General features: G+C 30.8%; 2 protein-coding genes across 3 annotated transcripts in view; one reads left to right on the top strand and one right to left on the bottom strand.

Annotated features, from left to right (window-relative positions):
- The window catches only part of LOC136990728 (serine incorporator 5-like), a 217,367-nt gene that overhangs the window by 184,469 nt on the left and 18,697 nt on the right, over positions 1-14,201 (bottom strand). The window lies entirely within an intron of this gene.
- LOC136990714 (tetratricopeptide repeat protein 37) overlaps positions 1-14,201 on the top strand; it is a 122,108-nt gene that overhangs the window by 96,469 nt on the left and 11,438 nt on the right. For both annotated transcript variants that reach the window (XM_067289128.1, XM_067289129.1), the window contains exons 23-30: positions 1,803-2,008; positions 2,085-2,146; positions 2,270-2,326; positions 4,926-5,069; positions 5,229-5,370; positions 5,447-5,540; positions 12,027-12,098; positions 12,182-12,306. In XM_067289128.1, the coding sequence (XP_067145229.1) occupies positions 1,803-2,008; positions 2,085-2,146; positions 2,270-2,326; positions 4,926-5,069; positions 5,229-5,370; positions 5,447-5,540; positions 12,027-12,098; positions 12,182-12,306 (902 nt within the window). The remainder of the gene's footprint in view (positions 1-1,802; positions 2,009-2,084; positions 2,147-2,269; positions 2,327-4,925; positions 5,070-5,228; positions 5,371-5,446; positions 5,541-12,026; positions 12,099-12,181; positions 12,307-14,201) is intronic.

The raw sequence follows: 14,201 nt of genomic DNA, 5'->3' as shown, positions 1-14,201 counted from the left end.
ACTCTTACCAAACTAGGGTTGCCAGATTTTTTAGAAAAAAAGGGAATATTTTTTTTACCACAGATCAAACATTTTATTACATGTATAGAACATTGTTTACTTTAACTTCCATGCTATTTACTCCTTCTAATATTTTTCTTCTGATTTAGCTGCTCTTAATAATTTTTCATTATATTTTTCAAATTGGTAAAATTGCTTATAAGTGAAAGGGAAATTGTGTACAATCTGTAGTTCCACTTTCATCAGCTCTGGATGGCTCCTGTTTCTGACATCTGTCAATTTATTCTTTATTACTGAAAAACTCCTTATACAAAGGTTGAGATAGCTCATGGAATCTTAGTAAAAACCTTATGACTTCATGTTTGTAACACTTTTCTTAAAAACTTTAGAAAAAAACTACAGCCACTTATCAACATCACCGTCTTTATAATTTAAACATTTTATATTAAACACCTCTACACTCACATCATTCCTCAAACAGCTGATCAAGGTTAATAAATTTTTGTAATTTTAATATATATTGACAGCATTTTCAAACTTAGAATGTTCTAGTTGTAATCACAACATTGTGAGAGTTGTAAAATAAAATATTTTAATGTGTATGGATGCGAAAGGAAAACAAAAAAAAGGAAGACATTGTCTTATGGGCAAAAGACATGGGAAAAAAAGAAAGCTTAGAGGAAAAACATAAGATCTGGCAACACTACACCAAATATCTCACAAGACTAGGAAAACTCCTCCTTGACTTCATTAACAAGCTCACTATTTTATATCCTTTTGCTATAATGACATTACAAGTTCTGCCTACCTCATTTACAAAGCCTTGTGGACCTATACTTTGCATATTTTCTGCTATCAACAACTCAAGAGTAAATATTACAGAATTTTCAAGACTAATGTATTTTCTGATAAAATTAAAATTAGTTTTATGAAAATTTTTTGTCATTTTGAGGTTATTTTCTCATTCCAAAAGTTAGAGAGTATGTTGGTTTATGGCATTCTCCAGAGATAGACTGAAGGTGGTAAGATGTTTATATTGTTTAACTAATATAAATATTTTCCTTTTTTTTGTATAATACTAAGTTTAATTGTAGGTTGTTGTTTGACAACAAATTGTTTTTATCCTTGAACATGAAAAGCTTTTTGAAAAAAGCTATTCTGACAATAAGGGAAATTTTTGACAATGATTACATCAAATTATACTACTGTTAGTTATTACCAAATTTTAAAACAAGATGGATAAGGCAAACACCACATATATTGATGCAAAAAACAATAAAATTGGTTTTTTTAATGTTAAAATAGTTAATACAAATAAATGTTATAAGTTTTATTTTACAAATATTTTATCCATTTTTCTTCTTACACAATTTACACAACCGATGCTGACATCAATAGATATTTTAATTAAGTAGTTATTGTAACTATAGATGCATATCTAACTTAAAACAGTTTGTTATCTCTATTTTTGCTTTTGATAGTCAAATCAAAATTCCTGTTTTTTTTTTTTTTTTTTTTTTTTTAGTAATAGCCAGAAGTTTTGTATCACACAAAAGATAAAAAATTTCTATCAATATTAGTAAAAAGAAGTTTGGTTAGATGGAAAATTGTTAAACTGCTGGCATTCTTCATTGCCGTAATATTCAAACGATGACGACATAATGTCTGTGTCCTAATGTTATCTGTATGCCAAAATGGTTATGCCAAAACAGCCTTGCCAAAATGTCCTAGATTCAAATAGTATAATACAAAAAGAAGTAAAAAATATTTTCAAAGTATTCAAAGCTATATTTTTTTAATAGATTTTATGGACAAGCATTAGCACTTCATCCAGAAATTAGTAGTATATGGCATGATTTAGGGATTAATTATTATCATCAATCAAAAGTCCTTAATGAGAAGAAAAAGTTAGCAGAAAAATCTCTGCTTTGTTTAGAAAAAGCCATAAGTATGAGTCCAAATAAGAGTAAATACTGGAATACATTAGGAATTATTGCAGCATGCAATGGTAGGAATAAATTTATATATAATTTAAATTTGGAATAAGTAAAATTCTAATTTTACCTTATTATTTTTGTATGTAGAATTAATGAATTACAGCCTTTCTCAGCATTCTTTTATTAAAGCAATAGAATATGAAAATGACGTAAGTGATTAACATTTTGTATTACTCAATTAATTTTGAAAAATTTCAGTTTATCATCATCATGTAGTAATTAATTGTTTACAAAAGAGATAGTATAAATTATTTTAACGCATTTCTTTATAGAATGCAGCAGCGTGGACTAATTTGGGAGTCTTATATCTTCTTCATAATGAAGTTCAGGTATTATGTTAAAACATTGATAATTTTTTTAATCTGTCTGCTACAGAAATCCACGTTTAATTGTGAGAAGACAGAGATATTTTAATTTTAAATGTTTTTGTAAATAGTTTTTCTTCTTTAAATATGGAAAAAATTAAAGCCTCATTAATATGAAACTTTGTAATATAAAGTTTAAATATACAGTGATCATAATTAAAGAGTAGTAGTTTGTAATTTTTTATAAAAAGAACTATTGGATAAATCTCAACCAAATTTGGTATGTTTTGAAAAGGTAATACAATTATTTAAGGAAAGTTTAAGTATAGAAACATTTTTGGACCTGCATTGGAACCAACTTCGGCCTACAGTATCATTCAAAATGTACACGGGATACAAGTGATGTTTCCAAAGCATATAAGATTTAAAATTTGCGTGTAAGGTCTGAAAACATTTTTCTTAAACTTCAGTTTTTTCAAATAGCTTTAGTGTCTTCTTGAAATATACAAAATGAAATAAATATAACAAATATAAAGATGAATGATAATTAATATTAACTTCTCATCAATAACTGGATATTCATTGATCAAATAAAAATACCTTAAAAATGCAGCAATCACAAACTATTTAATCACACTAACATGTTTTGGTCTTATCGAAACACCTTTAATAAGTATTAATGAGCATCCGAACCAGGTCTTTCGACAAGATCAAAAATGTTAGCGTCACTAAGTAGTTTGTGATTGCTGGATTTTTAAGGTTTATTATTTGATGAATAATGATTATGATTGTGTTGTTTGTATGTAATTAAGTCTCTTATAGCTCTGTTTCTGAGAAACATCCAGTTAAGTGTGTACTATGATTAATAGGGTGAGAAAATGTTCGGTTTACTTAAATAGTAAAGTGTGTATGACATTACTGTAGTTTAAAAATTGAATTTGGATTTCAAATGCTAGACATTTTCTTCTAATGGTTATAATATGAGAATTGGCACAAACTTTCATAAATTAAATACTTTATCAATTTCCCATCTGTGAAATTTACAAACTTTTTGCAATTTTCTATACCGTGGATACACAATTAATTTGTTTGTACTGGCAAAAATTGCCCATAATTAAACTTGTACAGCCTGTTATATGGTCATATGACTACAGACTTACATTTCAAGGAACTAAAGATTGTTACTTTTTTGTAGATTTTACTTATTTTACTAAATGTAAAAATTAGATGATAATATTGTTATTGTGTGAAATGATGTAATGAACATATTAAGCTTGTAAAAACTATAACAAAGACAATTTGCTAATAAAATTATCATAATGGATAAAAAGATATTGTAAACTTATTTGTATTTTTGCTAAAGGAGGTTTGGTGAAAAATGGTATATCCCACATTAGGAAGTTTTGAGAAAGGAGGATTTAGGTTTTAATTCAGCAGCACTTAAATATGCAATGTTTTATTAATGTGGTCACTTCGGTTCATAATTTGAGATATAGAGGTTTTGAAGAAAATTATTTGAAATAACCTGTTTTTGAGATAGACAGGTTCAACTGTATAAATTATACAGTTAAAAAATTAGCACAATGTCTCTAAATGGTGTAGGTAAATGTTTTGTCATATAACCATATTAAAATGTATGTTTTTAAGAATTGAGGGCACAATGGAAACATGGCATATCTCACAAAAATACAAAAAATAAGTTAATAAATTTAGATTTGTGCATCATCTTCTAAGAAACTTTTACAGTTGCAAGTCCCATTGGTTTTACAATTCAGTTACAATTTCCAACATATCCATTGTAATAATAAATGAAGGGTGAAAGTACACTGCTTTGGTGGATGTCTTTGTTTACTCCAATTCTGTCTCAGTCACATAACCCCTTTTGACACTATTTTGGCAGCATTTGTGTGTGTGTGTATATATATATACACACACACAAATGCACACACACACACACATATATATATATATATATATATATATTTTTTTTTTTTTTTTGACTAAATTAATATAATTTTCTGGTATTCCGATTTTCTACATTCTTTCTACATTCAATATTTGTTATTTTCTAGGACTATAAATGCTACATATTTAAATTTGTATTAAATTATCAAACTCTCTCCATTGTGCTTCTTAAGACACAGTAAGGTCAGTTGTAGATCTGTTTGATCTAAACACATGTTGTCGTTGTGACTTAGTTTCAATTTATTATCTTAATCTTTTTAGGCAGTGGCATGTTAAACTGATACCTATTATTGCATAATTTTTTGTCTCCTTTTTGGTTTGGTTGTATTCAATATGTTAAATTGGTGGTTATCAAACTTTTTTGGTTTTCAGAACTCTGTAAAATGTATTAATTTTTTGGTACATTTCATGTATGATATTAAAACGTTATTGATGTAATTAAATTATGAACAACTGTATATAATAATAACTTTTACCCTAGGGGCCTAGCCAAGCTACTAGTTAATCATGCGTGTAATAAATCTTTATACAAAGCAGTCTTTTCATTTTTAAAACATACTTTTGCATGGTACTCATTTAATTAATATTTTAAATTATAACAATTCAAATAAATTATATTTTATATTTTAATAGTTTTATATATTTTACTTCTGCATAGCTAGCACATAAAGCTTTCAGTATTGCACAAAAATCAGATCCTTCCTATTCCGTCTGTTGGATTGGGCAGGCCCTTATTGCCGAAGCCGTCAAACACAATGAGACGACCGATCTGTTTCGACATACTACCACAATTGGAAATCACGTGAGTTCACATTATTGTCACTATATCGGTTGTCTCAAACAACTATTTTTTACATCTTAATATAAGAAATATTGGTTTTTAAGTTTCTGTCAATGGTACAGAATGAATATAATTTTAAAAGTAATATAAATAAATTTTTCTTTAATATTTATTATGCAGCCTGAAGGTTTGCTTGGATATGGTCATTGGGTTTGTGAAGCCCTGAAAGAGAAAATGAATCGTGACAGTCAGTGGTATAAAGAAAACATCATAGATATGAATGCCATAAGTGTTGCTTTGGATTGCATGGTTAAATATACAGGTAATAATGATGACATTATCTTGTTAAATACATTCTAATGTATTTTTTGGATAAATACTAAATTAATTTATTTCAGAAAATAACAAAAATTGTCCCATAGCTTTTAATATATTGGGATTGTTATTTGAAAGACAAGGATTATTTAGAGAATCTCTAAATGCATTTGAAAGGTATGTAAAATGATCTTAAATTATAACAACAATGCCACTTAACTGACTAATATATTCACTTACAGAGTTATATAAAATTTTAAATTTTGTCTATAGAAATTCTTATAACATTCTTACAAACTGGTTACACATTAATACATTCACAATGAATTTTTAAAACCAGCATTAATTGTACTTATTTAAGTGAACATTTTCAGTCAATTTTATTGACTATCTTCAGGATAAGTAGAGCAAGAATAACTTTGAAATCAATGATAGTGAATTAAAGAATGACAGTTCAAGAAGAAAAGTTCAAATTACAATTGTTTTAAAACTTTTCAAATACTGTTATCATTGGTTATGGCTTGAACAATGTCATGACGTTTTTACAATCATATTATCAAAGAAATAACTGTAGTTTTCTTAACGCATAGCATGCGACAAGCTTACAACCAACAACATTGGTTGTTCATCATGGAAATTGGACATCATGGAAATTCCAAAATTATTAAACTAGAACAGGAAATCTATCAACTAAAATCTCTAGAAGAGATTGAAACATAAATTGGAACTTAAAGGCAAGTTGGTAAATTTCAATGACATTAAGACAGTCTCCTTTGCTTGGCGATCATGATTTGAAGGGCCATGAAAACACTTATTGAGAAGTACTCTTAATAAGTTGAAAGTATTTGTTTGTGTAATAATTTGCCAAATCTAGCCTTACTGGCAAATGTTTGAATTACAAAGATACAATATTACCATAGGCCTGGAAATATGTGATCAAAAGTAGCGCAGTAAAATCTAATACATAGTGCGCACTCTGTCAATATAATTCTGTATATTGTGTTAGTATATATGTATTTTATTTTATTTATTTTAATTCATTCAATTTCACATATTTATACTGTTTGTTACATTTTTGGTATATTTAATATTTGGACAAATTGTTCAAACATTTATAAATTTGAATTTCTCATTGTTTGAATATAGAACCACCATAAAAATGTTCGAGTGAATTGAAAATACCTGACAATGACCTGTTGATCAGGTTGAAAACATTTGTTAAAGCAATAAATGTTGGTTCTCAGAGATATAAGGTTTGTGTAACATAGTTTGCATTAAACAATAATGCTAACATTTGTAAAGAAGTCACTTTACTAAAGGTGATTAAATGTTTTTTGCAACACAGTACATTTTATCTTCAGATTTATCCAAAGAAAACATTTATAAAAAGAATATATTAAAAATTGTTCAAATTACAATGTTCTGAATATGTGACACATTCCAAAGTATATCAATGAGCAAAATGTTAAACAATAAAATATATATTATAATAATAAATTTATTAGTGCAAGGTATGATGCTACTCATTTAAAAAGCTTATTTAAGCTTTTAAATTATAATATACTGATGTCCAAAAAATCCATAAGCAAACTCACAAAGCCCAGTTACAGCAAAAAATGAAATGCAGCTAGTAGTAGAAAAGTATGACAGCGGTTTTCAACCTCCGATAGTCCATAAAACAAGACAAGTGTAAATAACAAAATGAATTTATTACCAAAAGTTAGGTACAAACATGGTTACTTTTTGACATAATCACAGTGAAGATTGAGGCATTTGTCTTTTCTGTGGATGAGCTTTGCAATTCCCTCTTCATAGAATGTTGCTGAATGAGATGGGCCTTAACATTGTTTTGAAGATTGTCATTAGTCTCAAACTTCTGCCCTCCTAGCCACGTTTTCAGTTCAGGAAAGAGGCGGAAGTCTTCACATGTTAAAGGTGTGAAGACTTCCATCCATCTTGGAACTTTTTAAATGTCCAGCGTATAGCCCCGATTTAGCGCCAAGTGATATCCATTCTTTCCTGAACTGAAAACGTGGCTAGGAGGGCAGAAGTTTGAGACTAATGGCAATCTTCAAAACAACATTAAGACCCATCTCATTCAGCAACATTCTATGAAGAGGGAATTGCAATTCTCATCCACAGATATGACAAGCGCCTCAATTTTCACTGTGATTATGTCAAAAAGTAACCATGTTTGTACCTAACTTTTGGTAATAAATTTGTTTTGTTATTTACACTTGTTTTTGTTTTATGGACCATTGGAAGTTGAAAAAAAACAGCCTACATATATTCAGAGTTTTCATACATTTATAGTGCAAATTAATAGAAACAAAAAAAAAATACATTTTCTATAAATTTATTTATCACATTTTATACTAATTTATGCTTTTTGATAAATTTATAGAAAATAAGTACAATGGTTCCTCGTACTTCAAATTTAATTCATTTTAGACTGTTTGAACTTCAAATTGTTTGAAGTTCGAATTAATTTTTGCTATTACAAATAACGGAAAGTGAATTAATCCATTTCCAGACAATAAACAATACATATTTCAATAAACTTAAACAGTAAATACATGTAATTTAAGTTAAAAACACAATTAAATGCCCTAAATAATAAATTAAAACACAAAAACATAAATAAAATATGTAAATATTGTATAATAAAATATTGTACTGTAGCTTAGTGAGGAGTGGTGATTTCCTGTTTCTTGCAGTCACTATGCAGGTTGCTTGGTTTTCTCACGAGTAATCCTCTCAAAGATGATATCACCAGCTAATTGCATTTCATTTATTCACCCTAAGAGGAGTTTTTCCTTCTCAATAACATGCAATCTGCAGGAGGTTAATGTTGTCATACCTTTAACCACATTTTCTGCTTTTATTGCTTCCTCGTTTTTAAGAATGGTGCACACCATTTACTTCAACGTCTCAAGCATAACTCCAGATTTTCACACCACACATATGTAAGAAAGGCCGATTTAAGAGGCACTACCCGACAATTGTCTGTCTTGGTGGAAGACAGAAATACTCACTTTTCCTGTGAACATCAGGATGATGCGAGAGTTTTGAAACATGTGGAGGTAGCAGTACAGGACATAGAGATTCACACAGATATCTGGGTATCAAAGTTACTCAGGTTTAATAAGGCAAAAAAAAAAGAAGCACACTTGCACTAAGGTACAGCAAAGAATTGTAGATGGTGATACACAGGAGTAGGGAAGGCTCATCCCTGAATCCATTGAAGAAGTGGGGAAAGTTTGTCCCTGGATTCTCCAGAGGCTGATCATGACACACCCAAGAAGGAGTAGGGAAAGTTTGTCCATTGGATCCCTGGAAGTAGATCTTGGTCTGCAAACATCACCTATAATGTTCATGCAACCGTCATTTGCAATCTTGATGCGGACTTCTTGGACGAACGGTCCCAGACACAACCGCAACCACAACCTCCCCAAGTCTGAGTTTTTCTCCCATTTTCTCCAAAATCTCAATTTATGGTTGGTCCAAACTAGTGGTCTCTTGCATCTAAAATGGAAGCAACAAAATGGAAGTGGATGCCCAAGGGTTACAGTTCTTCAACAGGATTCTTTAACAGAATGTCTAGGAGCAACATTCTGCTGAGCTGTAAAGGACCTTGGGAAGAGTTTGCAGCAAAATATCTATGGGAGGTTTTACACAAATGATCTCTATGTCATGTATCTTCTAGTTTGAAATTTTACTTTGAATCAGTGGAATGATTTTTTTTGTCAACAAGTCAATATATGTATCTCCAGCTTTACGAAAGTTGACTTTACCCTTACTCTGTATTTATGAAAGACATTAATACCTGTTTTCACTAATCAAAAGAATCTGAAGATTTTTGCTTTTTATGAAAAAAAAACAAAATTAGTGTTTAGCATTTGTTTTTCAGCGAGCTGTTTTTAACCTATCTCATGTTGAATTATTCTCCATTGTGTGTCGGGCCATGTTGAATTTTTGTTGATGCTAAGCCTAACAAAAATTACGTTTTTGAAAAAATTAATCGTGGCTATTGTATCGTCCTAAATTATTTTATTATTTTGCACAAACAAAATAGATATATTAATAAATGTAAAAACAAAAATAATATATTTTGGAAGTTAGTTTTAATATAAAAATTATAACGACTAGCGACATCCAGTTCAAAAATGTTCCAATGCCGAAACGAGATATCTCGGGTCAACCGGTCAAGGTCATTAGGTCGCAACCCGAGATATGCCAGGAATACCAGGGTATAAGTTAATGAAGGATGCACTCCAAGCAGCAATAGGAGTCTTCAACTTCTTTCCTGGGAACTATACCTGTCATCAAGCTGCCACAGCTTTGAACTGTGTGTGGAAGTTTCTGTGTTTTATCTAAGTTCGTATTATTCGTCCATTAGTAAAACGTTTTAAGGTGCAAAAAAGTGTTTTGTCATTATCTGTAAAGTTTCCACAATAATTCAGTACTTTTATTTGAAAACTTTGACGTATTGGGTTGGTTGTTGTTTATACATATACACACACATCAAGCCAAGATAAAGCATAAGTTGGCTAAGTAATCTGTATTATTAAATTACTTAAGTAATTAATAGCTCTGGTAACCAGTTACACTACTCTGATCTCTGTCTGTGTAATGTTAATTGGCAATGCAACTGCACAGCAAAGCAGGAGTCTCGTGCCAGACCAATTTTTTCCTTCTAGAATATTCTAAATTAAAATTCATTTCTTTATAATTATTAAATTTACCATATAAACATCAATCGAAACCCCCGATGTATAGCAAATAGACATCAACAACGTTATAATTTTCTTCCAGTTTAATCTAGATTATTTAATTAAATATTATAATTATTAATTTTAATACAAGATAGTGCCTAATGCTTCCCTCTAGTGTCAAATTCATTTGTAATTCAAAATCATTATTTTCAATTTATAGCCCAATTATTTACGGCAGTTGTGGATGTTTATTTAAATTTACAATGGTACAGAAGTGTAACTGCCTACTTTTAGCCAAATTAATTAATATTTAATTATGTACTAGCTTTATAATCTCTCTCTCTCTGCGTGCCATATCAGAAATCCTGATGTCGGCAAGCACCTGGCACAGGTTAATAAGTGGTTAGTTAAGGCGCCAAGGTGTATCCCGGGGGAAGTTACAACCAGAATGGTTGCCCGTTGCCTTCTCTGGTGTGTGATGTTATGTGAGAGGAAATGCCTTTTGGGAGGTCTTGTAAGGAAAACTGGCCCCTATTTACGTGTTACAAACGTGGAGAAAACCCAGAAAACTCCACGTCCGAGCGTGCCGCGAACCCGCGACCGAACTCCCAGTGTTTGGCGACAGAACTGCTCGGTCACTGGTGGGCAGCTTTATAATAGCCCAATAATAATTCAGCAGTTCATTTGATAACCATTTTATGGTGTTAAAGTAGTTACTATGATTTTTAGTATTCTTTATTTATGCAAAACGAGAAAATATAGCACAACTTTGGTAAGCCAACCATTTGCTAATTCAACACATTCAGTAATCTGACACTGGTCAACTCTTGGGTATTGCCAACACTGTTGCCATGTTATAGACAAGCTTCCAACTAATTCAAACTCAAGTTTCCAGTTAAACTTCCCCAACCTTCCCATATTAAACTCGACACAATTGGGACATTCTAATTTTCAATGCCGACTAAGTGCCGATCTCAGTGTTTGTTAAAATTTGTTCCTTGTTTTAACATTGAAGTGGCACTGTTGTCAATGCTGACTCAACACACTCAGCTCATTGGAAAGTAGCAGTCAACACACAGATATGTTGACTGCACTTTCCAATGAATTATGGATAATGGTGCGACATTTGAATGACATCCATCTTGCCAAGAATGGAATTACGGGAACTAAGCACTTCGTACTCAAAGTTGGAACGTCGTCGACGACATCAAATTGTTGATTTCGACACTCAACGCTCGTGTTGAAAACTGGAATATCCCAAATATCAAGCCCCATCTTGATCACTTGAGCTTGGGCTTAATATTAAAGATTGTTAAGTTCATCATCTTAAGCTGCTCATAAAAGTGAGTGTTATATAACAAAATATTATGTAAATAAAATCAGTTCCTAAAGTTTTCCACCAAAAGTACTGTACTTCTCACTATACTAATATTTCTCAATAAATTTTGTGACAGTCCATCAACTTGGCAACATTGATTACTTGTAACAGCATTGTGCTTGAGTGTATTGATCAGTAGCCCAAGTTGTGTTTTGCTACGTCATTAACAGTTGGCATTACATTGTAAAATTTGTTTTTGTGCCATTGAATTTGTTTTACTTCCAATAATCTGACAATCTCCATAATCCAACACACTTTTGGTTCCGTACATGTTGGATCACCAAGATTGTAATAAAGTTAGATTTTTACAATAAAATTGTTTTGTTTATCAAAGGATATATTGTTTTACATTTCTATCATATTCCATATTATTTTGATCAAGAGAACAATATTGATCAACTGAATAGACTAACATAATAGTTATTTTTTATTTTTCATACCAGTGCATTTTTAAGTTTCAAATATATTCTATCTTAAATATATAAATAATGAATTATTTGATTTTTTTAAAATGATTAATTTGTTTACTATTGAAATTTAAAAAATTGAATGCTGTTTTGTTTTCTGCAGGTCAATACAACTACAAAAGCAAATGAAACCAGATTTACAGGATATACTTGTGAATTGTGCTAGACTATGCATGTAGGTCTTACAATTATTAAAATTTTATACAACATATTTCCAAACCGATTGAATTTAATTCAAAATTGGAAATGTTTTTATAGTGTGAATAAGAAACCCGAAGAGGCCATTAAACACTTTTTAAAAATTGTCAAACATAATGAATTTTCACTTTGTAGTCTTGGTCTGGCTTATTATCACACCGGAAATTATGATAAATGTGATAAAGGTATGAAAAGTATCATATTTGCATTATTAGTTACTAATTTGGATCATAAATATTTTATTTTATACTTATTTTGGCTCTCTTCATGAAAGAATGCTTTGTCTTTATTCTGTAAAATTTATTATTTATCGGAAAATTCTTTTAAACAAAATTTTAAAAAAGAAGACTATATTATTATTATTATACTATACTATATATATGTATAAATTTTATATAAAATAATTAAACATTATTAGAATACTTTTGAATTAAAATGTAGAAAAAACTGTCTTCATAATTTCATCTTTCTCACACCTCAGGAACAACAAAGTCACTCACATTTAGACAGATTTTCAGAGCAAAGCAGAGATGATCTTCCAAATAAAGGTCAACTTTTGTTGTTCCTAAGGTATGAGAAAGGTAGAATTATGAAGCCACTGAAATTTCAGTGATTTTTCTCTAAGTTTTAATTCAAAAATGAATTGTTATTCTGGTTTTTAATTTTTATCAATTACACTGTTCTACAGAGAGATTTTTTCATAGATAAAAATAAGTGTTTCTGAGGTATTTTGTTAACAAAATTCAAATTTTAAATCAGAATTTCAGTATCAGGCAGTTTTTTTAGTTATAAATATATAAAAGTCTCATTTTACTCAAATTCACAGTTTGTGACAAATGCAAGAAATTTTTGGTAGAGTAGTTGGCAACACCAACTTCTGAGCTCCTGTTTTAGATGTTGACAGTTGTGTTAATAGGCTGCATGATGTTACTTTATCTATTTTGCAACTGACAACATGTTTACTTTCTGCAATAACACAGTGGCTTAATGAAAGTTCTGGATGTAAATTTGGTTCACAGGACTGGAGAAGCAATATGAAGGAAAGTGAATGTCTTCCATGCTAAGCTGATTATTGTTAGAGACATGAAAGACAGTCACAAGAAGTGAAAGCTATCAGACATGCAGCAAGTATATTATAGGTGAAAGACATGTTTTCAAATGAAGAAAATTAAGGGGTAAATGTGCACAATGCAAGATTATGGAGAAACATAACGAAAATCACAAGCCGGCTAAATGACAATGAAGTCATCTTGCTGAGAACTGACAAGAACAAATCAGTTATTCTGTTGAAGAAAGAAATATACAAAAGTAGCTACAACAATATATCACTGAAACAGAATGTGAAAAAATAGAAGAGTTATGTTGATAGTGAAGTTTCTTCCCCAAACTCTGTCTTGTTGAGTTGGTTTGCCGTATTTGCCACGACTCGATATAGTTTGATCCAGGTTCGTGGAAAACACACCTCAACACCAAGATAGACAACATTTACAGTTTATTTACAATATATATATATATAAAGAATATACAGATGAGAAACCACAGTAGGTACAGGATACACAAAGCATAGTGCCTCGCATACTATATTGGCTTTTGGGAACTATTAGACTCTGGAGAAGCCTCAGTCAGCCTGTGTGGAGTGGCTCAACAGCATGGTTCATCCAGTCTCATCACTTACCCATCCCTAAGATGATTATCAGAGGAGTATGCTCTCTCTAAACTCGGCGAGCTTTCTGTGCCTGAGACTTCTGTGTTACCAGTTTCTTGCCCTTCTCTCTCCTCTCCAGTTCGCACCACAATTTAAAGGTTTTGGACAGAAACTCCTGACCAATCACAAACCTTCCTTGCGCGAACAGCTTTCACCCAGGCCCGCTTTTATCGGACGAGAGTTAAGCTTACATTTACGTCCGTCGATAGCCAACCCACTTGTTTAGAAGCGAACACTACATCTGGCAAGTGGTCTATCACCACCTGTCAGATGTAAAGTGTTGGCCGACCTTGTCAATTGGATCACACGTGGATCCAATTGACAAGGTCGGTGCTTCTTTTGTTCCCTTTCTGTTTACAACTTTGTTTACAATAC

Source organism: Centruroides vittatus, unplaced genomic scaffold (genome assembly GCF_030686945.1).
Source record: "Centruroides vittatus isolate TY-2023 unplaced genomic scaffold, ASM3068694v2 contig_134, whole genome shotgun sequence".
In the NCBI taxonomy this organism is placed as follows: domain Eukaryota; kingdom Metazoa; phylum Arthropoda; class Arachnida; order Scorpiones; family Buthidae; genus Centruroides; species Centruroides vittatus.
The sequence above is the reverse complement of the archived record's forward strand: the minus strand, read 5'-3'. Positions and strand labels throughout refer to the sequence as shown.